Below are 26,287 nucleotides of genomic sequence, written 5' to 3' on the forward strand. Positions count from 1 at the left end.
CCATCTATAAATTTTACAATTGTGTTCTATTAGTTAAATTTGTATCTAATTAATGTTTAACTCTATATTAATTATGTTGCACAAATTGAAAGGAAAAAAATTGATGGACAAACTCTCTTTGAAATTTGTAACATAAACTAGACTTTTAGACAGACTAATAGGTCAAGCCAGACTTTTAAAAAGGTCAGACCATACTTAAAATAAGAATTTTGCTCTCCGCCCTGCACTTTTCGCTCGCGCCCTGCAGCCATTCCGAAAACACCCCTGCGCTAGTTAACTAGCGCAAGTGTAATAAAACGGGACTTAATTTTTACACTTGCGTGACTTAAGTCACGCTGCGTGAGTTAACTCACGCAGAAATTAACACTTACGTCACGCAAGTTTTGTTTTTGCATTTTGAAAATGTTTCAATGAACAGTTCTATTATCTAGTGAGGGGCAGACATGTGTTATGTTAACTAGCGCATGGGTATTTTCGGAATGGTTGCAGGGCGCGAGCGAAAAGTGCATGGCGGAGAGCAAAAACAGTACTATGTAAAACAGTACTATGAATAATAAAAATTTTCTAGGCAATAAAACAGTACTATGTAAACTAATTTTACAATGACATTTAATTGAAAAATCATCGTATAGTTGTATAAACACATTACAATAATCGTCCAATTCCTTAAAAAAATTGTTGGTCCCATATAAATTTGTAAGATCTAACTCGTAACGATATTGATATTGTTAGACTATATATCGTTACTTGAGTTCATATCGATGATGTGCATGTCCCATCTTCTCAAAGATTTTCATAGTGATTTAAATATATGGGTTAATATATGTTTTCCCCCTGTAATATTAACGATTTCTGCTTTATCTACTCTAAAAGATTTTGTTTAGATTTCAACTCTGTAAAAAATTTTATTTAGATTCCAACCCTATAAAAAAATTTCTACCTTCATGGCATCAAATTACAAAATTTAAGGTACTTTCGCCTTTCGCCTTTTGTAATTTGAGAGAATTTCCGTTTATCCCCTGTCATATCATCGATTTTATACACTCAAAATTCATGAAGGTTCAAAACCAAAGAATCTTCAAACTACAGAATTGAAAACAATCGCTAATATTACAAGGCAAACATGTATTAACCCTAAATATATTCATTACTTTTTGCAAAAAGGAAATATTATTCTAAAATTGAAAAAGAAAAGAAAAGAAAAATTTAAAAATCGTTTTCTTTAAGCAAAAAAGGAACAACGAACCCTAACTACAACATCCAGAAAAAATGTCAGGAGGAGTGAAGAGATCACTGAGACAATTCACATTCGGCGCCGGAAAAACCGCCGGCCGTAACTGTTACGGTCGCATCACCTCCTTCCACCGCGGCGGCGGCCATAAACGTTTACATCGAGTTATCGATCTCAAGCGCAACACTTCTTCTTCCGTCGGTATAGTCGAACGCATCGAATACGATCCTAACCGTTCATCTCGTATCGCTCTCGTTCGTTGGCTCAACGGTATTAATCCACCTCCACAACGCACCACCACTACTGCAACCGCCGCCGCTGTATCCACCGCATCATCATCCTCCAGATTCCTCAAACACGATCCTGCATCAAAAGGAGAAATCCGTGGTGTGTTTGGTTTGAATTCGTTGCTTCCACAAATTCACGCTGGAAGTAGTTCAGGGAAGGTGTTTCTGTCTGCGTTTTCGGGGAAGGGAGATGAAAGTGAATCTGTTTCGTCGGCATTAGGTTTACCGAGGATTGCGGTGGCGGGGTCGAGACCAGAGTTTTTTGGTGTGAAAGGGGATGGTGAGAAATTGGAGATTAGGAATTGGAAGAAGAATAGTGATGTTTGGATGAATAGGAATAAAAGGAAAACGGCGATTTCGTGGCAGAATATTGCTTGATTGTGTAATTTGGAAGATTAATGTTGGTTAAATTTTAGTTTGGATTTTGTTTTATGTATTTTGAAGAATAATGCATGAATTTGTGATGATAATTTAGGTTATTTGCTCTGTTTTGAGTTTAGTTTGATTAGTGTTGCAAGTGAAAATATTTGTTTATGCCAAGCTTTCAAGCAATGCTTGATGAAGTTAGAATTTGGAGAATAATAGTGATTCTATAACTAACAGATTTTATGTTGAGTTTGAACCTATGCATCACTGACAATTTTGATTGAAGGTGTGTCGGGTGTCTGACACGACACCGACACGTGGATATATTCAATTCAATAATTTTATTTCATTAAGTTATTATTATTGTTGTCCATGTGTCGTGTTTGTGTTTGTGTCAGTTTTTTATAGGTTAGAACGATGAAGTGGTCATGAGTTGTTTTGCAGGTGGTAGAGTTTGTCACAATGCAGCATGATTGTGATGATGAACATTGAGATTTGAGATGAACTAATCAAGCATTGCCTTTACTATTCGGAAATAGGTATATCTCATATCTTGATAACATATTTGTATATTTAAGTTTTAGGCATGTTTGATCTATGGAGTACCGACACTAAACAAGTTACTGATATTTAGGTTCGACAATTATAAATATTTGAGAAAATGGATGTGATTGAACGTAACCACATGTATTGGTGTTGTGCTGGTATATGTTGGCACAACATTCAATCTGAACTGTCGAACTTACATAGTGTTTGATTACTTGTTCTGAAAACTGGTTTTTGTCTGTTGAAAAAGGTATATTCTTTGGGATTGATTGCTCTTTTTTCATGATTGTTTCTCTGAGAACTTATATATTTAGTACTCTTTAGCCTAAGAACGAAGGTTAGCTTGCACTTCATTGTATTCCTAAACATGCTGTGGTCCCAAAAAAATTATAATTTTTCGTCTGAAAACTAGAAAGAGAAGAGTAGTATGCAATTTACCTCTGAAATCTAGTGTACATTTTCTCTTTGCTTAATGTGAGTCTGCTTCTCATATGTACTTATTGTCATGGGAGTAACGAGCTGGGTTTATTTAGTCCTAAGTTTGGGGATTGCCTTACATTTGAGAAAGAGGGATAGGAATTGAATGATTTTTTTGGGTTTATTTTAATATTCAAAATCAATTCTTGAAGAGGTTAGAACTTGGAAAATAAATTGATTCAGAAACCCACTGATTTATTTAGTCCTAAGTTTGGGGATTGCCTTACATTTGAGAAAGAGGGATAGGAATTGAATGATTTTTTTGGGTTTATTTTAATATTCAAAATCAATGCTTGATGAGGTTAGAACTTGGAAAATAAATTGATTCAGAAACCCACTAATTTTATGTTGAGTTTTAACTTTGAAGTGGTCATGAATACGTTCAGGCTGTAGAGTTTGTCTTCATTCAAAATAATGATGAACATTATGATTTGAGGAAAACTATCACTAACCAAGCAACACCTTTAATCTTAAATTGGTATATCTTGATAACTGATTTGTATATTTAAGTTTCAGGCATGTTTGATTACTTGTTTTCAAAACTAGATTTTGTCTCTTGAAAAACATTGTGTGCATGTTTGGAATGACGATGAGTTTGATGAAATCACAATGACACCGTGATTTTGTTGAAGTTCAAAAGTGTAGCTTTTGATGAAATTACGGCGGCACGTTGCGATTTGTCAAATTCATTGCCAAACAAACATGTTTGGGATTGATTCCTCTTTTTTCACAATTGTTTCTTGCTGAAAAATTTATCCAATTTAGTTTTTAGCTTACAAATCATAGTTCAGGAGCCATGAAACACTCACACTGATCATGAAACTGACACGTAAACATCATTAATAATATCAGTGATTGAATGTAATCTACAGTGGCAGTAGTTAGTAAGTTATGTCTTTAGTTAGAATAGGCTTCAATTTCAAACAGTTTCTGGTGTTCCGACTCAAACACTTGAGCGAACACCTTGAGGACTCTGGACCTGTTGTGTCTCAAGTATATAATTTATTGTCAAGGGGAGTATTTAGTTGCTCTTGTGAAGGAAATTAATGGACAATCATTGTGATGTACTTCTCATGTATATACTTATTGTCATAAGAGTAAGGAGCTGGGCCGGGAGTTTCGGGTCAGTGGTGTTTTGGATAGGTTGCCGAGAACAGGTTGGGTGGTGTGTGCAGTGGCAGCGCTGCTAGGCTGGTTCTGCTTTTCAGGTTCAGGTGTTTTTGCTGTTTTCACCTGCAGAACCGTTTTTGTGGCTTCTGCTATCGGCTGCTGTTTCTGTTTTCCTGATGTTTGGTTTCTGCAGAACCATTTTGCAATCTGCTGCTGCTGTATGCAGCCGCGGCTCCTGTTGCTGTGGTTTCTGATATCTGCCGCTGTATCTGTTTTCCTGAGGTTTGGCTTCTGATTTTTTGCTGTTGCTGCTTTGGTTTTTAGGAGTTTTTGAGGTGCGCTTGTGAATGGGTTGGCTCGTTTTGATTTTTGGGGAGGGGTTCCTCATGTATATGGAGTGTTTTTTGGGTTCTCATGTATACGGAGTGTTTTTTGGGTTGGTGTTCCGCATATATACGGCACCTTTGTATTTGTCTTGTTCTTGTTCTTTGTCTGGTGTGTCTTACGCCGGCTCGGTATAATAAATTTGGCTCTTTCAAAAAAAAAAAAAAAAGGGAGACGTTAGTCCTAAGTTTGGTGATTGGCTTGCATCTGAATAGGCATTTTATTTTTATTTTATTTACAAAAGCATGTTTTTGTTTACTGTTGCTATTCCTTTTGACAGAGGTGTTGGTTGCTGTCAAATTTACAATTGTGACGAGATATTAAATGTCATTGATACTTGATAATCATTCTAGTAATTGGGGGTGTCGCACTTGTGTTCAAATATAGTGAAGTGGTGATAAGATATGCTTCGAATGATTCTCTTCTGATGCCAATTTGAAAATTGGGTTCTATTACTTTTTAGAACTTAAAATGGGAGTTTGTTAGGATTGAAGTTAAGAAGTTAATTAGAAGTTAGTTGCTACATTGACAAGTTTGTTAGATGGTTGTTAAGAGTTGTTATTTTGCTTATTCTAAAAAGGTCTTTGGTAGAGGGGAAAAATAGTTTTTGAATAATTAGGTTTAGTGATTCTACAACGCTCTGTTGTGAAAGTAGAGTGCTCTTTTGGAGTAGCCTTGTGATGTATGTTATCATCTTTATTTTATTACCTTTTGTATTGTATCATCTCTTTCAATTTCACTACATCAATAAGAAATCCTCCATTTGTTTGCAATCTCAATTCATTTGAATATGTTATTATACCTTTATTATTGTTATTGGAATTCTTGTTTGCTCAAAGAAAGGAGGATCCTAACAATCTCTCTTGTTACAGAGTTGATATCTATCTGCATTGCATTAGTTGCTGTGTTACTCGGTATAATTTAGTGTAGTTTTCGATAACCTGGGATTGTAGTGTAGAACTATTTTGCCTATTCTTCTGTCATATAGTTATCTAACTGAGACACTGTATTGTTCCTATGTTGGCACATCTCGGCTAATTGCGGCAACGTCTTTGACAACTGTAACTGCTGTACATTTTTTTCTTCCATTATGCAATACTTAGGATTACATGGCTGCCCACTTATCAGAGAACATGAGTCATACTAAACACTTTCAAATGAAAATATTCTACCCTTTATTTCTACATTGTAAGTTAAATGTGGCAACAACCAAACCAACGATTAATCAAACTATAATTCCCTATACTAACTTGATTTAAATTACACCCTTCAGCAACAGAAGTTGAATAATACCAACTTTACTCTCTAGTGAGTTCAGGATCAGCATCCACCAGAGTAAGATGAACAATTTTGTAGTTCAAGTTAAAAAGAGAAAAAGCCAAGTGAACCACAAACTTTATAATTTTAGAGTGTATACACTTAAAATATGAAATGATAAGTTAAAAATTGAAAATAAGTTTTATTGTGTTTCTATAAATATTTTTAGTTTGAGTAAATTACACTCCCCTCCCCTATGAGATGCTTGAATTACACTCCCCTCCCCTCTTATGTTAAAATATACACTTCCCTCCCTTAAAAAGTAAAATTTATACTCCCCTCCCCTTTGAGATGCTTGAATTGCAACCCCCTCCCTTAATAATTAAATATGACCTACACTTTAATCTATTTTAACATAAATAAATACTATTATGATATATACTAATTTTGAACTATCATTTAAGGAAAATAAATTCATTTATTTATAATTTTAATGTGAATGATAATTAAATTTAAATATTTTGTTATTATTTATAATTTAGAGTATGAAATCCACTTTTAAATAACCATACTTTATCGACTTTCATAATTTTTCACATATTTTAATTTAATTTTTGGTTTTTTCATATTTTATAATAGAGTTTAAAAATATATGTTAACGAAATTTTGAATAAAAAATAGCGAAAAATATATATTCAAAATTTGATTATATTAAAATTGATTCACAATACTATTTTTCTTCAAAGTGTGTTAGATTATTTTTTTTTTTGCTAGATTATTAAAAATAAAAAAATATTGAGGGAGTAAAGCGTAGATTTTAACATAAGAGGGGAGGGGAATGTAATTCAAGCTTCTCTCAAGGGAGGAGAGTGAAATATTTTCTAATATGTTTTGAAAACGAGGGGAGGGAGGGGAGGGGAGTGTAATTCAAGCATCTTTGGGAGGAGGGGAGTGTAATTTACTCTTTTAGTTTTTATTTGTCTATGTAATTGTAAATATCCTTTTACTGCATTCTTTTTTTTTTATAGTTAAGACGTTTCATTTCTAGATATCAAACTCAACATCATCAGCACAGACTCATCCCTTCTTTTATGAAGTGGAAACTCAATCATGTGTTAAAACAAGATGAAGAATCCAAGATCTAACCAAAAGTATCAGTAAAACAAATGAGACCAACCAAAGCTGAGCATAGTATGCTTCTATTATTACATATACGGATATACCTTTCTTGGCGGTATAATTATAATAGGATCAGCATTTTTTTATTAAACTGTTAATGTTGCAAACTTTCATTCACGATAGAATCCAAGATCATACATAAGCCTTCATACTCCTCTAATGGTATTTAACCAATCACAAATTCACAATACAACTTTCATTCATTGCAACTCCATTCTTTTGTCACATAGGAATTAACTCATTGTATACGAAAGTTTTATCCTCTTTATTGATGGCAAAACATAATTCATTTCATATTGATGTAAAAATATGACTGTAAATGGTAATACTTCAGTCATAGTGTTCTTCTGCTTTCCTAATATGGCATCTACACAAACGTCTTGGTCATCCTCGTTAATTAATGAAGTGTACGTTTACATGATTGTTTTCAAAACAAACTATTTGGTCTTTTTCGTGTGACAGTCAAAACATTATCAAAAGACAAGACAAATAGTAAATAAGAAATCCTTTGAGAATACAACTACTTTGTTTGTGCTTCTATGCAAAAGAATAAATGTACCTGGCAAAAGCAGGACACTAATTTACAATTACACAATTGCACCCTCCTTTTTTCTAGGCAACAATTGTACCATCCTACCATATGGTTATGCATCAAATCAGAATTTAGCACACAAATTAGTTGCAAAATGGATCAATGTGGTAATGACATCATAAACAAATAAACATAGGTAAGCAAATACTAGATGCTTTTCTGTGACCATTAAAATTCTAGTTCAAGCCACTAATTCTATCGGTTGCAAGTTGGAAGCAAATAAAATGACAAGCACCGAGAAGCCACTTATATTAAGGGAGGGCGACGGGAGTACATTGGAGCATCATGAATGGCAACTTTACATGTTGCAGAGGCCCTTGGGCATGAGGATAGTTTTCCTTTTATTTTGAAACATATATTCCATATTGTCATTGTTTGTAAAACTCTCGCATTCTTCAAGATATACCTTGCTAGCAGAAGCTCACCTTCTTGACCACCGTAATAATTGAAAATATTGCAAGTTGTAAGGTGTAATGAGAGGCATTGCGGAACAAAATCTTGGTCCACCCAATTTTCTAAGTCATATTCTCTTGCCCTTAAGTTCTCGAGTGCGTTCACCTGTTAATAATGCACACAAAAAACATAAAGTTGTGTGTTAAGACACTGAATGAGACGAGGAAATTTCTCACCTTATCTTTGTAGGGTTGAGTTAGGGTCAACCCAATTTTTAGTAGTGTGCTATAAAAAGATAAATCATATAAAAATTAACAAACCTGATCAAGTTCAAGCTTTTGAAGCTTAGGGCAATGGTTGAGAACGTCGACTAAGGATTGCCAACTATCCAAAGAAATAAGCACCAGTTGGGTCAAATTATTAAAAGTAGGAAACAAACCATCATAGTACTCCACCTAGAATATGAAGAAAGATTAATTGTTAGAAGTCAGGGTAAGATTTTTACAAAACAAAATACATATCAATCACATTTCTTATTAGTAAAGCGTTTAACAACTGACATTGACATTATACAGTTAAATTAGAAATAAATAATAAATTTAATTAAGCACATATGTCACCTCTTCCAAGTGGAGCGACTCAACACTACAAAAGGGTTCCAAAGGAAAATCTTCAGATATTTCTGAAAGTTTTGCCCTAACCAACTTGGGTAAACATTTCAGCACTCGATCAGGGGATGTTGACATGTTTCTGCTGGAGTTAATATATAAAAGATTTGCTTCAAAATCCTCAAGTACTGGACAGCCACTAAAAAGTTTAAAAACAAACCAACGATGATCGAAATCAACGTGGTATAAATGTAGGGTTTTGAGTAAGGGAAAGTCAACATGAGATGCAGTAGATATGGTTAAGTCTTTCAATTTGAGAACCACAAGGTTTCTAAAACTAAAAATGCAACAAGGCAAATAATGGTCGATGATAAAATCAAATTCAAGATGCTCCAATTTCCGTTTTGCTGCACCGGTTAACCATGACTCAATATCATAGTCCAACACTGAAACTTTTTCAAGATGATGGTCATCGTAACTCCCTACACTTAGGCACAACTTTTTGATGGGTTGGTTCACACTTCGTTTGAAAATGGCTGCAAATACCAACTTTGGAAACAGTGATACGGAATAATGTGGGAACATGCGATATTCATGAAGATCAAGAGTGGGAACTAAGAGCCAGAGTGGATTCCATCTTTTTGAAAGGAGGCTTGTGGTAAAAGCATCTTCTGTATCGAGAAATGAGAGAATGTGACATATGATTTCATCTGACAATGAGCTGATTCGATCTTCCTCCATCTGCATTTCAAAATTCAAGACGTGATCAACAAAAAAGTGCTTGAAACTCCAGATTTAACTTTCTTTACTAATTTCAAGTGTTTATCAATTTTCTGTAAGAAATGAATTACAGATTTCCTCGAATGAAAAGCTCGTGATCACTTTGATCTAAAACCTACAACTCCCAAATTAGAGTCATGAACTCACAAGTGAAATTCATTACGAGTTAGAGGTTCTGGGTTCAAACCCGAACAAATGAGTAATATTATTCTAACAACTAACTACCGACATTTGTCATTAAAAAAAAATTTATGAAGCACAAATACTCCTAAGATTAAGTGTGTCCTGTGTCGGATACCTATCGTGTGTCCGACTCAAACACTCCATGTATAATTGCATTGAATTATGTCATTTTTCTCAAATTATTATCGATGTGGAGGTATTTGTGTCGGTGTCGTGTCCGGTGTTGGTGATTCATAGCAAAAAAATAAAAAAAATAATACAAAAAATAAGAAATTCATAATCAATTCAGTTGAATAAGAACGAAATGAATCTAAAACCAAAAACTCATAAATTAGAATCAATTAGAATCATGAAACTCACAAATCAAAGAGTAAGAGACCACAATATTAAGCTTGAACAAATAACTTCGATCAGCGCAAAGATCAGCTTGAAGCTTGCGGTGGTGCAAGAGAAGCGGATCGCCGTGTGCGGTGGTGACGTTCAAAAACATAGAGAAGTTCTCATTTGTGGAAGTAACGTATATTTTTAATATTTATTTATGATAGTATTTCAGAAAATTATGAATATTTTCATTTTCAATATTCATAATTGTACATTAATTTAATTCATAGGTAGACTAATAAAATGTTAGACCAAATTGTTCTTTTTTACTGATGTTAGACCCAATTGGTTAATAGGTATTACTTCGTCCTAATCTTTAGTCATTTAAGATGGAAGACACACCTTCTCTAAAAAAAAAAATAGAGATTGATTTAAAATATTAATAGAGTCAGAGACTAACTTAAAAGTGACTTATGAAGACGGAGACCAATTAAATAATTTACACTAAAAAATAATGATACATATAAACTTAGATCCTTATGCCTTTAACTTTCATTTACTGAACATGTTGGTTTTTGTAAGGGTACAAAAGATAAAATATGTATTTATTTTTTGGTTTTAAGCAGAACCAAAGTTTTGGGACAAGCATAAAAAGAGAAAAGGCAAAGATTAAGGACAGTTGGAGTACTAAGTTCAAGCAAACTAGTGTGCGGATGTTTTAGTGAACTATGGGTGTTTTTTTTGTCAAAGATTAAGGACAGTTGGAGTCCTAATTTCCTAATTTTAACATATGAAGCTGTAATACAATTAAACTACTAATGTTGCTAATACTGATGCCTTCATGCTCCTCTAATGGATTTTAACCAATCACAATACAACTTTCATTCATTGCAACTCCATTCTTTTGTTACATGGGAATTAACTCATTACAAACCAAAGTTAGTCTTCTTCTCCCTTCCTATTATGGCTTCAACACAATCGTCCTTGTTCGTTAATGAAGTGAACGTTTACAACATTGTTTTTAAAACAAACTATTCGGTCGTTTGAATGTGATATCTGTCATTATTCATTCTGATGTTAGGGGACCGTTCCATGTTTTCATTATTTCTTGTGTGAGAGATGCTTTGTTTCCTTTATTGATGACTGTTTTCAAGTAACTTGAATTTTCTTCAGAAGTATCACCGTTGTTTATTATAATTGGGGAAAGATATTAAAATATTATGTCCTTACAATGGTAAATAACATGCCAATCATAATCTTTCCAACTTTACCGGTAAAAGGGACATCATTCATGATTTTACATGTGTTAAACATCCATAAAAAAAAATGGCATCGAAGAAATAAAAAACTCGTCATTTACTTGAAGTTGCTCGAGCTTCTTTCTTTTACGAAAATGTGTTTAGTTTCTTCAATCGTCCTCAACCAACCTCAGGACTTTGAGTTCCTAAACCTTGGTCATAGCTTCCCTAAAACACCTGTCTCAGTTCCTGTTGTTTTTCTAATTTTTTAACCTAAGTCGTAATTTTGAGTCCTACTAGTGAAAGTATAAGTTTGTGTATGTTCCTAGTCGAACTACTGAAGGTGAGTTTGTGTCTGTTCCTATTTCAAGTTTCCTTCTCCAATCCAATTCAACCTAACCCTAATAGCAAAACCATATCCTGTTAGTGAAGGTCAAGTACATGGATCAAAACCCTATTATATCATGTAAATAAACCAAGTCTTGAAAAATATCATTTAGATCTAAATCCTTTTTCATGTGACAGTCAAAATATTATCAAAAAACAAGACCGATGGTAAATAAGAAATCCTTTGAAAATACAATTACTTTGTTTAATCTTTGTTTGTGCTTCTATGCAAAAGAATAAATGCACATGGACATGGCAAAAGCAGGATACTGATTTACAATTGCACCATCCTTTTTTCTAGGAAACAATTGTACCCTCCTACCATATGGTTATGCATCAAATCAGAATTTATCACAGAAATTAGTCGCAAAATGGATAATAAAAACAGGTAAGCAAATACTAGATGCTATTCTGTGACCATTAAAATTCTAGTTCAAGCCACTAATTCTAGCGGTTGCAAGTTGGAAGCAAATAAAATGACAAGTACCGAGAAGCCACTTATATTAAGGGACGGCGACGGGAGTACATTGGAGCATCATGAATGGCAACTTTACATGTTGCAGAGGCCCTTGGGCATGAGGATAGTTTTCCTTTTATTTTGAAACATATATTCCATATTGTCATGGTTTGTAAAACTCTCGCATTCTTCAAGATATACCTTGCTAGCAGAAGCTCACCTTCTTGACCACCGTAATAATTGAAAATATTGCAAGTTGTAAGGTGTAATGAGAGGCATTGCGGAGCAAAATCTTGACCCACCCAATTTTCTAAGTCATAATTTCTAGCCCATAAGTTCTCGAGTATGTTGACCTGTTAATAATGCACACAGAAAACATAAGATGTGTGTTAGACACTGAATGAGACAAGGAAATTTCTCACCTTATCTTTGTAGGGTTGAGTTAGGGTCAACCCAATTTCTAATAGTGTGTTATAAAAAGATAAATCATAAATAAACTTAACAAACCCGGTCAAGTTCAAGATTTTGAAGCTTAGGACAATGGTTGAGAATGTCGACTAAGGATTGCCAACTATCCAAAGAAATAAGCACCAGTTGGGTCAAATTATTAAAAGTAGGCAACAAATCATCATAGTAGTCCACCTAGAATATGAAGAAAGATTAATTGTTAGAAGTCAGGGTAAAATTTTCACAAAACAAAAAAACAAAACAAAATGCATATCAATCACATTTCTTATTAGAAAAGAGTTTAACAACTGAGATTGACATTATGCAATTAAATTAGAAATTTCAATCACCAAAGAAATAAAAAAACAAATTAATTAAGCGCATATGTTACCTGTTTCAAGTGAAGCGATTCAACACTACAAAAGGGTTCCAAAGGAAAATCTTCAGATAAGTCTGAAAGTTTTGCCCTAACCAACTTAGGTAAACATTTCAGCACTCGATCAGGGGATGTTGACATGTTTCTACTGGAGGAAATATATAAAAGTTTTGCTACAAAATCCTCAAGTACAGGACAGCCACTAAAAAGTTCAAGAATAAACCGATTCCCAACAACAATGTGGTATAAATGTAGGGTTTTGAGTAAGGGAAAGTCAACATGAGAAACATCAGATATGGTTAAGTCTTTCAATGTGAGAACCACAAGGTTTCTAAAACTAAAAATGCAACAAGGCAAATTATAGTCAATGATAAAATCGAGTTCAAGATGCTCCAATTCACGTTCTGCTGCACCGGTTAACCATGACTCAATATCATATTCCAATGGCGAAATTTTTTCATCGTAACTACCTACATGTAGGCACAACTTTTTAATGGGTTGGTACACACTTCGTTTGAAAATGGCCTCAAATACCAACTTTTGAAACTGAGATTTGGAATAATGTGAGAACAAGGAATATTCATAAAGATCAAGAGTGGGAACAAAGAGCCAGAGTGAGTTCCATCTCTTTGAAAGAAGACTTGTAATGAAAGCATCTTTTGTTTCGAGAAATGAGAGAATGTGACATAGGATTTCATCTGGCAATGAGCTGATTCGATCCATCCTCCGTCTGCACTTCAAAAATGTTAAGACGCGATCAACAAAAAAGTGCTTGAAACTCCATCTGCATTTCATCTGCATTCCAATTTCCTCGATATCTAAAACCTAAAACTCAAAAATTAGAATCATGAAACTCGCAAGTGAGATTCATTATGAGTTAGAGGGTCCTGGGTTCAAATCCAAAGGAATGAGTAAATATTAATCTAATCTAACTACTAACATTTGTCATTAAAAAAAAAAAAAATCTATGAAGCACATATACTCATCGGATTAAGCATGTCCCATGTCGGGTACCTATCCCTATCGTGTCCGACACCAACACATATGTCATTTTCTCAAATTATTATCGGTGTGGAGGTGTATGTGTCCGTGTCATGTCCGGTGTTTGTGCTTCATAGCGAAAAAAATCATAAAAAATATGAAATTCATAATCAAATTCAGTTGAATAAGAATGAAATTAATCTAAAAGCTAAAACTCATAAATTAGAATCATGAAACTCACAATTCAGAGAGTTAGAGACCACAATATTAAGCTTGAAGCTTGCGGTGGTGCAAGAGAAGCGGATCGCCGTGTGCGGTGGAACGGTGGTGACGTTCAAAAACATAGAGAAGTTCTCATTTGTGGAAGTAACGGATTGAGAAAATTATGAATATTTTCATTTTCAATATTCAGAATTGTACATTAATACATAGGTAGAATAATAAAATGTTAGACCAAATATTTTCAAAAAAAAAAAAAAATGTTAGACCAAATTGTTCTTTTTTACTAATGTTAGACCCAATTGGTTAACAGTACTCCTCGGTTTTAATCTTTGGTCATTTAAGATTGAGGCGCACTTTTTCTAAAAAAAAAATAGGTATTGATTTAAAATATTAATAGAGTTGGAGATCAATTTGAGAATAAGTTACAAATATAGAGACTAATTTAATGGTTTATTCTAAACATATAATTGAGACATATAAACTTAGATCTTTATGCCTTTATTTCATTTAGTGAATATTTTGGCTTTTGTAAGGATACAAAAATATGTATTTGTTTTTTGGTTTCTAGTGGAAGCAAAGTTTTGGGACAAACATACAAAAAATTTAGGAAAGTTGGAGTATCAAAGTTCAAGCAAACTAGAGTGTGGAGTGTGGATGTTATAGTGAACTATGGGTGCTCTTTGTCAAGTGATATCAGTTTCTTTAGCCATGCCTGACAAAATTTGATCATATGCTCAAAGCTGATGTAACAAGATTATCTATCCCTTGTTTACTTTCAGTGTAGTTTTTTTGCATACAAGGTTATGCCATAATTTCCTAATTTTAACATATGAAGTTGTAATACAAAGGCAAGGCCTGATGTAAAAATATGAGCTTGTGTTCTGTTTTCCTAAACCAAACTTAATACTTTCAATTTAACGAGAAAAATAGTATGGGAATTGATGATAACATGATATAAATAAAAGTTGACATACAAATAACTGATCAAATTAAGTGTCATTAAATCAATCATAGTTTTTAAACATTCCCATTTGCCATATTTTATGTTTCCAGAATCTTGCATAATCATCAGTTGTAGGAACATTCATTTATACAATTCTAGGCCCTGAATATTATTGGCTTAAAAATGAAAATGAAAACAAGATAACAGTTGAAAAGACATGGATTAATGAGGACAAGATCAACTTGAACCATCATCATCAACTACATCTAAAGGACGGGCTAGACAACTTGGGTACTTAAAGGGGAGAGTTGTCAAAGGACCGTCATCGGAGAGTCCTAGAATTGCCAAACCTAATGTGTATCCAAGGGCAAGGGCAACAGGAACAGCAACTGCGTTTCCAACTTGCATGTACCTGCACATTAAAGATGGAAATATTGAGTGCCATGATATACATAATAATGGAAAAAAATAAAATTATACTGAAAGATAGAAAATTTTACTAACTAAACTCAAACTATAACTACTTTAGTCTTCTACATTTAGAAATCTAACCATATTGTTAGTCCAATAAGAAATATTACACCTAAAAATTCTGGACTGATCCCTTAGGAGAGTTATTGAGCAGTTGTTGTGCAATTAAGTAATAAATATAGAAGTTAGTTATAATAGGTTTATCAGTTTTTGGTTAAGGAATTGGAAGGAACATATATTTCAATTTCAAAATGGAAGGGAAGACTGAACATTCAGCCATCCTTGTCTGTAAACTTCATATGATAAAATATTGTGTATTATCTTAAATCATAAATATATGAAAATTTGTGTATGCGAGGCTACAGATGTTTTCTAACAACAAAATTCTGTTTATATCTTTCATTAACTAACTCCAGATAAGATACCAGTTTGAACACATACCTCTGTTTGACAGGGCCACAAAGCTTATAGCAGTCTGGAAATCCTTGTAGCCTTGCATTCTCTCGAATGCTAAGAACTCTGTCTTGGTCTGGATGGAGAAGAGCCTTGAAATGGAATAACTTTGGATTCAGAAAATGCATAATCATAAATGAAAAAGAAAACAATCGAAATAAGTACTGCCACTTACACAACAGGTCCAAACAAAAAACATGGTCAGATGAGTTTAATTGAAAAAATGCTAACATGATCATCCTAAGGTCGATAACATTTCTCAAATACAACATTGTTTTAAAGAGGTTTTACAATGGGAGGGTAGCATAAGTGGCATTGGTTTTACAAAATATAATGTACACAACTTCGAATAACAACCTGGTTATGAGGCTCGGCCCTTGTTACAACAGTGGACACAATTTCATCCCACCAAAGTCGACCAAATGGCCTGTTGTATTCAGCAGATACATAAGAACTTTGATATAGATGAAATAAACATAAAATATGATGACATAAAATAGATGCACATATATACATACTTAGAGGAGGTCCCGTGAACAAATGTCATAGCATAATCTGGAACCTATATGGAAAAAAAAGGTTGTGGTCAACAAAGAACTAACTTCAAAATAAACGTGTCCCTAAGACAAGACAGAATTAGTACCAACGGCTTTCCAGATTTTAGATACACTCTTTTAACAGACGGGTCCCATTCCACCTTGTTTTCTTTAACTAGCACACCCTCGAGGTCCCTGAAGTTTGCCCCCTAAAAAGGCAAGCAAGCACAATTAGAATTTACATTGAGCAACAAAGATAAATAACAGTACATAATATCAATTCAAGATATGGAACCTTCTCCTTTGGAATGTGGCAAACTCTCTCATAGTCATCGGTGTTTAATTTCAAAGGTCTATGATCATACAGCATACCACTTGGTGCACTTTGAGAGTCAGCCGAATAATTCACCATCTCTGGAGTAGAAACATATGATTCAAAACCAATTCAAGTTAGTGATGAAGGAAGCAAGACAAATTTTCTAACCATGTGACATGTAACTATATGCAATGACCACATACACAATTCTAATTATAAAAAAGACCAGAGTAAGACAAAATGCAGTTCATATATGCGGCCGGTACATTTTAGCTGATAAATAGAGATTGTATGAACTATGAACACATTGAAATATGAAACATTCATTCATAAAAAAACCACTGACATCTTTCATTGCAATGACAGAGTACCAAAAAAGAAAACAACCAAGAATAATTCAAAACTCAAATCAATACAAAACATACCACTTCTCTTTAATCTGATATATTTTTGAAAATCAGTACGAGGAGTAGTCCCGTAGCTCTTTTCATCATCGCTATCATCATTTTCAACCTGTTTGATAAAAGAAAACCAAGGAAAAAAATGGAATCAAAATTTTATAAGAATCAAACAAACTATATTAAGAATGTATTTGTGAGCAAAAACAACATACCGGTGGGAGATCATCAATTGCGTCCCCAAGGTATAATGCCTTGGCCAGCTGACACTTTTCATTAGTGGAATATGCAACTGTTATTGCCTGCATTATGAAAGTACAAAGATCACATTGATTAGAAATTTACAATCACAACATGGGTTCCTTATCTAAGAAAAGGGCACAAACATCTCTATTTCTATCATTTCTTACTTCAAACTCAGTAGGGATGACTGATCTGGATTCAACCTCATGAGTTGGTAACGGATATGAGGGTAATTTCTACAAACAGAAAAGTCGATAAATCATTAGCCTTCCATTTTAAAACATTTAGAGTAACTTAAATAACACAACAAATTAAAAATCTAGTACTAAGCAACGGCCTTACTTCAGTAGTTAGAGCTCCCCAAAGAAAAACACGCATCCGAAATTGAGGAAGGCCATATGACCCTGCAGCCATCATTCCCATCCGAGCTTGATAATTCATGGCCACTAGACGGCCTACAGCATAACGCCCCAGAAACCCACCAGCAAATTTCAAAATGTCAACAACGTTCTCCATGAGAACATACTTAGGCTTCAAGAAATTGATGATGTCCATGTAAACAATTAGTTGCTGATTTTTTTCATCCTCCAATGGAGCATTTTTGTTCCTGAAGCGATTGAAACCACTAACACCTTGACAAGGTGGCCCACCACAAATAAAATCAGCTTGGCCCTAGACAAGCATGAAGTAGTACAGATCATTTTAATGAATAACAGACAGTTGATAAACCATTAGAGGTGAAAGAAGGGGTTGAGTACAAGTCAATAATGAGGAGTGGTGAGACTTACAGGAAGAGGCAATATCTTGTCCTTATATCCATTTATAACAAAATCTTTCATAGCATCTTTACACTCGCTGTTAAACAATAATCACAGTTAGAATCTAGCATACAATTAACTATAAGCCTTAATTAACAGCAAATCTTAAGTGAAGCAATGTTTGAGTAACAATAATCAATATCTTGATGATTGGAATATACCTCAAGCCCTCAATGGGCTCCCATGTATCATAACTGGAATCGTAACCCTTCCATTGCACCTGAAAGATTATAAATTTATAGCATAAAAAATAATGATCACTAGCTGAAAAATTAATTGCATAAGATAAAGTTATAAGGCAAGAAAACCTACTCTGAAATATAGTCCTGGTTTTTCATCTTCGTTGGGATCGCCATAGCAAATAGAGAGTAGTCTTTCAACCTCAAATACCTCAGAGTCAGGTGAATCATCTGTAGCTTCATCACCAGCTTCTTCACCAGCTTCTTCACCAGCATTCAAATCAGAATCTGTACTTTCTGCTCCATTTAGTACAAACTTCTCACAGAGTTTAGCCCACTCTTTCAGTAGACTTAAAAAGTCTTCTGCCGGCTCATTCCTCACCTGAATTTGACATTTTGGAAAGCAATATATGCATGTTAATAAGAATAATAATGAAGAACTGTGAAAAAAGTTACAATGACAAGCATCAACTACAGAATAACACCAAAACGTACGTGAGTTTCTGGGTGATTCAGCTTGAGACTCTCACATGCATATTCATTTATATCCACGGCCCATCTCTTCAAGTCAAAAACAACATTATAAAATCAGTAAAGATATTCTTTACAAGCAAAGTTAAAATGAACCAAAGAAACATTATGCAAATTAGTCTAAATACCGTGACAAGCTTAATGCCAGAAATAGATGCTCCAAAGCAAAGACCAGTGGACATAGCTCCACACCCAGAATACAAATCCAGTAAAGTCCACTCAGGCCTATTACATTCTTTAATTTGACTTGATTTTCCTTTAACCGCATTTTTATCAGCTGCATGGACATTGGACCCAGATTCATTTGAAAGTGTTGAAGTCTCACTTTCTATTTTGGCAGCTGTATCAATCAGGGTAAACCACAATCAACATAAAAAAAAAAAAAAGTTCAGCAAAGTTACATGCAAGAAACTTAAACAAATCATCAGTTAAATTATGAAATCATACCATTGTCAACATTTGAGAAAGTTATATAGGGCACAGTGTACTTCATGTCAAAATAGAATTCACAAGGAGGAATTTTCTTCTTTTTTGCAGCCTGTAGTATATAAAATCAACATATTTCAAAACTCTGAGCATTATAATGCAAAATTATAAGTTATACAACAAAAGAACTACATGAAGCACTTACATCAGGAGAAATTTGTACAATGTTAACTTTCCTAACTAAACAATCTAAAGGATTTTCATCTTTTACATCAGATATGAAAATCCTCTTTTTGTCAACTAGATTCCCATGGTCCTTAATCACCTGCACACACACATTCAAATCACCAAAATCAACAATAACCATAAACAGCAAAGCAACCCAAAACAAAACACGAAAGAGTTGAAATTCAATCTTTACCGTGTCTTCGGCTCTGTAAAACCATTGGGCAGTAAAATATTGTTCTTCATCAGGAGTTTCAAACATCTCCACAATCTTAGCAATGTAGTCCTCTTTTCCTTCCTCCCCCTAAACAACATTCATCACATCAACACAGTAAGATCAAAACTCAAAAATAAAATAAACAAATAAATAAACATGAAATCAAATCAAATAAACACTAAAACACAAGATTTTCAACATGAATTAAAATCAATAATTAAAATGTTTTATCATGACATAAAGAAATGAAGCCTAAAACACATTTTTCAACATGAAATCATATATAAAATAACGGAAATGCTATGTACAGCGAATGTGTATTCGCGATTGGTTCCCGAATGATGTGGCAAATTACTATTCCTTGGATTTCATACTTTTTTTTACTACCGCTTCATCAAAACACTATACAAGACCCACCACCCCATGATTTCCGGCCAGGCAAAATTTTTACTGGCTAACATTCATTTCGCGAACGTTTTGTGGTACAATCATTCGGGATATATAACACTACTCATAAAATAAAAACAGTTTTCAACATTAAATCAGAGAAATAAAGCATAAACACCAAATTTTCCACAAGAAATCAAAGAAATGAACCATAAAACACACAATTTTCAGCAAGAAATCATGTCAAATAAAAATATAATTTCCAACATGAAGAAATAAACCCTAAAAAACAAAATTTACAACATATGAAGAAATAAACCCTAAAAAACAAAATTTTCAACATAAAATCAAACAAAATAGCATAAACACGCAATTTTCAACATGAAATCAAAGAAAGAAACCCTAAAACACCAAAATTTCAACATGAAATAAAGTAAAATAAAACAAAACACAAATTTATCAACATTTAATCAAATAAAATAGTAACCTTGACAAAAGCATTATCCTCCAGCTGATATAAAATCCCATCAACCTTCGCTTCACGATAGTGAAACTTCGCCTTCAAACTTTCATCCTCACTCGATTCACTACAAAACACAATCATATATATATATATATATATATATATATATATATATATATATATAGCAGTAAATTTCAAATCTTGCAATAACACGACAAAAAAAAATCAAAAAAATAAATAAAAATAAAAATAACTCACTCGTTCTTAGTGTACCGGTGAGGCCATTTCTTTTGTGCTTCATCAGACGGAATAGGTTCTCCGACGAAGCATGCATCGTCGGAATTAACCGAAGATTGCTTCAATTTCTTTCTTCTAGAAGGAAGAAGCGAAACCAGTTCTTCTTCAACCGGAGATTGTTTGGCTTTCTTCCGTTTGGAAGAATGAGGAACGACTTCGTCTTGTTTGGAAGATTTACGAACGCGTTTTTGAGGCATTGTTAAGGTGAAAGACAGAATAAGCGCTTATTTTTTGTTAAGAGAAGAGAGAAGAAGATGAATAGTGAAAGCGGTGAAGAAAAAAGCGATTATTTATAAATGAAGCGGGAAAATGAATTGAATATTGCGCTTTTAATTTTCGCTGCTTTTCATTTCCCGCACTCGTTGAACCCGCTCAGTGTAAATGGAATTATTTTTGACACTATGGAGTGAAGTAATTTCTCACTCCTACATTAGTGGGACCAAAAAGTATAGATCAAGTTCCCTTGAAAAAAAAAAAAAGAGAACCAGTGCCTCGAAAACACTAGTTAAGAAAACAAAAAAGGAAATATTTGCATTAAAAACATAATTTTTTACACCTTTTAACTTTGATTACACAAATTTCAAGGTCTTTATACTATATTTGGTTTCCTTAACCAGTGCCCCGGGGACACTAGTTAACATTTTCCAAAAAAAAAAGTATAGATCTAGTGAAAACTCATATATAACATTTTGGTTTGGAGTAATAGTCATTTTAGTTCTTCAAGATTACTTACAATAGTCCTTTAATATATCGAAATTTCAAAATAACATCTGATTTGCACTTCACGAGTCAAAATAGTTATTGATATTAAAATATTTCATTAATATTGTCACATCAGTCCTTCAATATATTTATTTATTGTCATATAAATCCTTATAGGTACTTACTTATTGTCATTTAAGTTCCTATATGGAAAAAATTATTGTGAGTATTGAGCGATTATTTTAGCGTTAGATACTATTTTGACTAACAAAGTGCACAATCAGAAACTATTTTGAAATTTTGATATATATATTGAGGGATTATTGTGACTACTCATTATATATTTGGGGACCAAAGTGACTATTATCCCTTTTGGTTTAAGGAGCTCTAGATATAGACATCCTTTGTAAGGAACATGAGTAAATACATTTGTAGAAGCTAATTGCGAGATATCAGGTTAGGTTTGCAATCACACATATTGAGAGGACAAAACACATTGATGTGAGGTACTATTTTCTGAGAACTGTGAAGAGGATCAAGGTAAACAAAGTGGATACATCAAACAACCCAGCCGATAAGTTTATCAAGCCGGTTCCGCAGAACAAGTTTCAACACTGTTTGAACTTGCTCAATGTTAGAAGTTGTTGATTGCCCTCGGAGGGGCAAGGCCTGAGGCAGAGCAAGCTCATCTGGGCATTCAATGTAATGCATCTGACACATCTGGTACTTCGAGTACTTTTGGCGCATCTGGTTATCTGGAGAGGATTCAAGTCAAGGTGGAGACTTGTTGAAATATGCCTTGAATGTTAGAAAAAAGTCCCACATCAAAGAATAAGAAGAAATATGTAAAGACTTGATCATATAAATAAAGGCCTTGTGTGTTAGTATTTTCTACACCAATAGTTAATAGTTATTGAGTTTTGCTATAACTGGTATTACTTTTACTATTTAGTATTTGTAATTATCGATTATAGTGTAATTCTTTTCAATGTTTCTGCCTGTAGATTAGTCAGCACATTGCTGGATACCACATTAAATCTTATGTCGTTTTTCATTCTATCTTTTACTATTATTATCATTATTCTTGCATCCCGTTATAACACATATTATCCAAAGTAGTATTTCAAATGCCATACCTTTGAATTCAGATCACAAAAAACAACTTCTTAAAGATGGCTAAAAGTAACTAACTAGTAACTACATTTAGGCTTTGTACCAGCAAAGCTAGAAAATCTGAGAACAACAATGCTGCTTTGAGTTATAAATAATACTGAAGAGCAACAAATCAAATTAATCAGGACCTAACGGGTAATACTTCAAAGTTGCAAACATGCCATCAACATGAGCATTGAGTATAATATAATAATACAAAAAAACAAATATATTCCAGTTTTTTACAGGCCAGTTAACCTTTCATTAGCTCAACTGTTCAATATTTTTCTAATAGTTCTTAATTCCTGTTGCTTCTATTGTTATCCAATGTAATATGAACGTTGTTTTAGGGTTCAAAAATATTGTTTTCACATTTTCAACACATAAGTTTGTTCACAAGTTATAAACCAACTATGAATGATATTGAGCCCCATTAGTTCGTTCGCCTACATGGCCGAGTTGATTTTTTTTTAAGAAGTTAAATTAACCAACGTAAATTGACACCGGAAATAATCGAACCTGGACCTTGAGGAGGAGCACACTCCCAAGTCCAACCCAAATGGGTTGGGTTGAAATTTTTTTAATGGACACTTTCATTTAGATATAAATAAAAACATGAAATAAAATAATATTATTTAATAAAAATTAATAATACTCCCCCGTTCTAAAATAATTATCATTTTAGTACATAGAAATGTTTAAAGTATTGTTTTACTTTCACTATGTGATTGTCTTTTTTTCCAATTCTACTTTTAAAATTGTTTCCACTACTTTCAAGCCATTACACTCACTATGTTCATAGGAATGACTGACAACTTTAAGGATAAAAAACCCGGTGCACAAAGTTCTAGCATACACATGATTTGAGAAAATGTCTTACCATTTGGTATATTGTACACAATTTTATCTTATTTTTACACAAAATATTGTTTATAGGACTTTAACTCATGACATTTAAGCTACATGACAACAACTTTATCGTTGCGACAAGCCTGCCTTAACAATCAATACTTTAAAGATAATAATGTAAAAATATGACGTTTTTTAATTTAATTATTGATTTTCTTAATCTATTTGAAAAAATTTAGACCGACATTTATTTTAAAAGGGAAAGAGTATTATTTAATATTTTTTTACTTTATTTCATTTCATGTGTCTATATGAAATTGTGTGTTAATGGGATATGATTCATTTTCAATTCTGTATGGCTTCACATACCTCATATTTTGCTATTTACTTGAAAATTTCTCATCTAATTGTGAATAAGAAGCACATTCTCAACTACCCAACAAAAAGGATAATAGACTGACAGTTGAAAGGGTTCATTTTATTGATATATTTTTTTTCTTATTCTAATATTTTTTCTCCCTGAGAATCCAAAAGCTTGGACAGGAACAAATGTTACCCATACATGATAAATATTTGTGAAGTAATAGTCACAAAATTCCATGAGGCCAACATACTAAAGTGGAACTTTCAAGGATGACCAAAATATCTACATGACCACCATCACACATTTACACATTTCTTAGGAGGAGATACGATTTGTGGGGAAAAATCCACATGGCAGTGTCCTATTGGTGGATAATGATAAGGCTAGCACACAAATTTCCATTCTTGTGTGGTCAATATAGGTTCAATGATTATCATTTTCAAAATCTAACAAGTTGGTATTAGGCAGTAGCCAATTACCACAATATTAAGACCATAATATTGGAAATAGAAAAATAAAAACCATTATATATAGCAAGTTTTAGTAGAAGCTTTGCAATTCAAACAGAAGTGTGTTTTACTTGTGAACTAAGAAAAAAATGGCTTCCTCTATCATGTCCTCTTCAGCTGTGACTACAGTTAACCGTGCCTCTTCGGTACAATCCGGCGCGGTGGCTCCATTCGTTGGACTCAAGTCTATGGCTGGCTTCCCAGTTACAAAGATCAACAAAGACATTACCTCCATTACAAGCAATGGTGGAAGAGTAAACTGCATGCAGGTGAGAAAAAATTTATGACATGTCTGTAAACTGTTTTCATCTTATATTTTCATAAGCTCTTCAGGATAGTTTATGAAAACAGCTTATACGTACATAAGCACTTATAGATTCGTTGGCAAAAGTACACAAGTTTGTTAACCATTTTGTGAAATTTTAGGTGTGGCCTCCTATTGGCAAGAAGAAGTTTGAGACTCTTTCATACCTTCCACCATTGACCAGAGAACAATTGGCTAAAGAAGTTGATTACCTTATAAGGAAGGGATGGGTTGCTTGCTTGGAATTTGAGACCGAGGTCTAATATTACTTTACTTGCAATATCTTCTCAATATATATAATCGTTGTTTTGTCGCGACCAAGGTCACAGTCACAAATTTGTACTTAACATATGTTTGTTTTGATTTGTACTTGGTTACTTGCAGAAAGGATTTGTGTACCGTGAGAACCACAAGTCACCAGGATACTATGATGGACGTTACTGGACAATGTGGAAGTTGCCTTTGTTTGGAGCAACCGATTCTTCTCAAGTGTTGAAGGAGCTTGATGAAGCTATTGCTGCTTACCCTGATGCCTTTGTCCGTATCATCGGATTCGACAACGTTCGTCAAGTTCAATGCATCAGTTTCATTGCACACACACCTGCAGTCTACTAAATTTTGAGTATTTAATCACTCTCTGCTGCCATTGGAAGAACATTTTTTTCTTTCAATTTTTTCTGATCGTTATGTCTTCCTTTGTTTTTTGGTTTTCGCTTTCGGATTTCAAAATGCAAATGTATGGATAAGAGTTAATAAATGAAATGGTACTTTTTTTCATTCTCAAGTTAGTAGTATATGCTGTTTTCCTTGTAATGGCTTGAACTTGAAACTTTAAATAACAAAGGAACCAATAGTATGATATTAAAGAAAGAAAAATTGCATTTCCACCTAATTCATTCTCATCTTTACCATAATTATGCACAATCAGTACATCTTTGCAAGAAATATTTTTTGAGCAGAAATTATGAACTGAATATCGTTGGCGCTCCAAAAAACAATCCGCGGTCTCAAAGTCATCTTCATACGCTAAATTTTAGGTCTTAGCTTTTATTGTTCGCGAATTGCAATGCCTTGCATACCTTCAGCATGATTTCCATTTATTTTTTATTTTCTCATCCTTTTCATGCAGTGATAACCAATTTACTTACTATATGGCAGCCAATTCTGTCTTTTATGAATGGACGAAATACATCAAAATTGACCGACACGTTGTTAGGGAAAAAGTTTCAACGGCAGTTTTTGCATGATCGACCGCCTATTTCCTCAGTCGATCAAGTGGCAGACCTGCTCACAAAACATCTCGAGCCTACCCCCTTTAATTGTCTACTTGCCTAGCTGAAAGTTCTAAATATACAATACTCATATATTAGTAAATAAATGAAGGGACTAAATTGTTAGTGCAAGATGCGTTTCTTGTAACACCCCGTTTTCCCAACGTAAAAATTTCATAAATAAATCAGAGTTTTTCAACTTTAAACGGAATGCTACACTTCTTAAAAATTCATAAACTGAATAAATAACAATTTATTCTTCAAATCATTTAACATAAGTAATTCAAAACTTCGCAGCGGAATTAGTTCAACATCATAAAAATAGTCTTTGGCACGCAGGCCTCAACATAAAAATCTCATAAGTCTTGTTCAACATTTATTCATAAAAATCCATAAGTAATACGTAAGGAA

The 26,287-nt window shown here is 33.5% G+C and overlaps 5 protein-coding genes across 7 annotated transcripts; 2 read left to right on the forward strand and 3 right to left on the reverse strand.

Annotated features, from left to right (window-relative positions):
* Positions 1–1,249: 1,249 nt before the first annotated feature.
* Positions 1,250–2,140, forward strand: LOC146903821 (Nucleic acid-binding, OB-fold-like protein). Its single transcript, XM_085727507.1, has one exon. It carries the CDS (start codon positions 1,270–1,272, stop codon positions 1,894–1,896), a length of 627 nt encoding a protein of 208 aa, XP_085583633.1. The 5' UTR covers positions 1,250–1,269; the 3' UTR covers positions 1,897–2,140.
* Positions 2,141–7,293: 5,153 nt separating this feature from the next.
* LOC146903822 (F-box/FBD/LRR-repeat protein At1g51370-like) lies at positions 7,294–9,899 on the reverse strand. 2 transcript variants are annotated; one of them, XM_085727508.1, is made up of 4 exons: positions 9,754–9,899; positions 8,443–9,171; positions 8,143–8,277; positions 7,294–7,987 (listed from the first exon to the last, which is right to left on the reverse strand). In XM_085727508.1, the coding sequence occupies exons 2-4, from the start codon at positions 9,169–9,171 to the stop codon at positions 7,676–7,678; spliced, it is 1,176 nt and encodes a 391-aa protein (XP_085583634.1). In that variant the 5' UTR covers positions 9,754–9,899; the 3' UTR covers positions 7,294–7,675. The 2 variants fall into 2 exon arrangements, with proteins under 2 accessions (XP_085583634.1, XP_085583635.1); XM_085727509.1 differs by having other exon boundaries at positions 9,282–9,899.
* Positions 9,900–11,508: 1,609 nt separating this feature from the next.
* Positions 11,509–13,997, reverse strand: LOC146903823 (F-box/FBD/LRR-repeat protein At1g51370-like). 2 transcript variants are annotated; one of them, XM_085723556.1, is made up of 4 exons: positions 13,842–13,997; positions 12,635–13,444; positions 12,304–12,438; positions 11,509–12,149 (listed from the first exon to the last, which is right to left on the reverse strand). In XM_085723556.1, exons 2-4 carry the CDS (start codon positions 13,418–13,420, stop codon positions 11,838–11,840), a joined length of 1,233 nt encoding a protein of 410 aa, XP_085579682.1. In that variant the 5' UTR covers positions 13,421–13,444; positions 13,842–13,997; the 3' UTR covers positions 11,509–11,837. The 2 variants fall into 2 exon arrangements, with proteins under 2 accessions (XP_085579682.1, XP_085579683.1); XM_085723557.1 differs by having other exon boundaries at positions 11,729–12,149; positions 12,635–13,349; positions 13,842–13,977.
* Positions 13,998–14,803: 806 nt separating this feature from the next.
* On the reverse strand, positions 14,804–20,988 carry LOC146903824 (putative DNA (cytosine-5)-methyltransferase CMT1). The gene is made up of 20 exons (XM_085723555.1): positions 20,687–20,988; positions 20,453–20,552; positions 19,558–19,665; positions 19,342–19,461; positions 19,158–19,248; positions 18,839–19,050; positions 18,675–18,740; positions 18,313–18,561; positions 18,162–18,220; positions 17,971–18,037; positions 17,525–17,854; positions 17,350–17,418; positions 17,155–17,241; positions 16,967–17,054; positions 16,521–16,639; positions 16,333–16,434; positions 16,208–16,251; positions 16,047–16,116; positions 15,678–15,781; positions 14,804–15,177 (listed from the first exon to the last, which is right to left on the reverse strand). Exons 1-20 carry the CDS (start codon positions 20,920–20,922, stop codon positions 15,003–15,005), a joined length of 2,496 nt encoding a protein of 831 aa, XP_085579681.1. The 5' UTR covers positions 20,923–20,988; the 3' UTR covers positions 14,804–15,002.
* Positions 20,989–24,348: 3,360 nt separating this feature from the next.
* LOC146903825 (ribulose bisphosphate carboxylase small subunit, chloroplastic 3-like) lies at positions 24,349–25,382 on the forward strand. Its single transcript, XM_085727510.1, has 3 exons — positions 24,349–24,570; positions 24,728–24,862; positions 24,990–25,382. The coding sequence occupies exons 1-3, from the start codon at positions 24,391–24,393 to the stop codon at positions 25,218–25,220; spliced, it is 546 nt and encodes a 181-aa protein (XP_085583636.1). The 5' UTR covers positions 24,349–24,390; the 3' UTR covers positions 25,221–25,382.
* Positions 25,383–26,287: the final 905 nt, after the last annotated feature.

The sequence above is a fragment of the Medicago sativa genome, chromosome 7, assembly GCF_051527215.1.
Source record: "Medicago sativa cultivar Bolivia chromosome 7, Bolivia_mono, whole genome shotgun sequence".
NCBI classification, from domain to species: domain Eukaryota; kingdom Viridiplantae; phylum Streptophyta; class Magnoliopsida; order Fabales; family Fabaceae; genus Medicago; species Medicago sativa.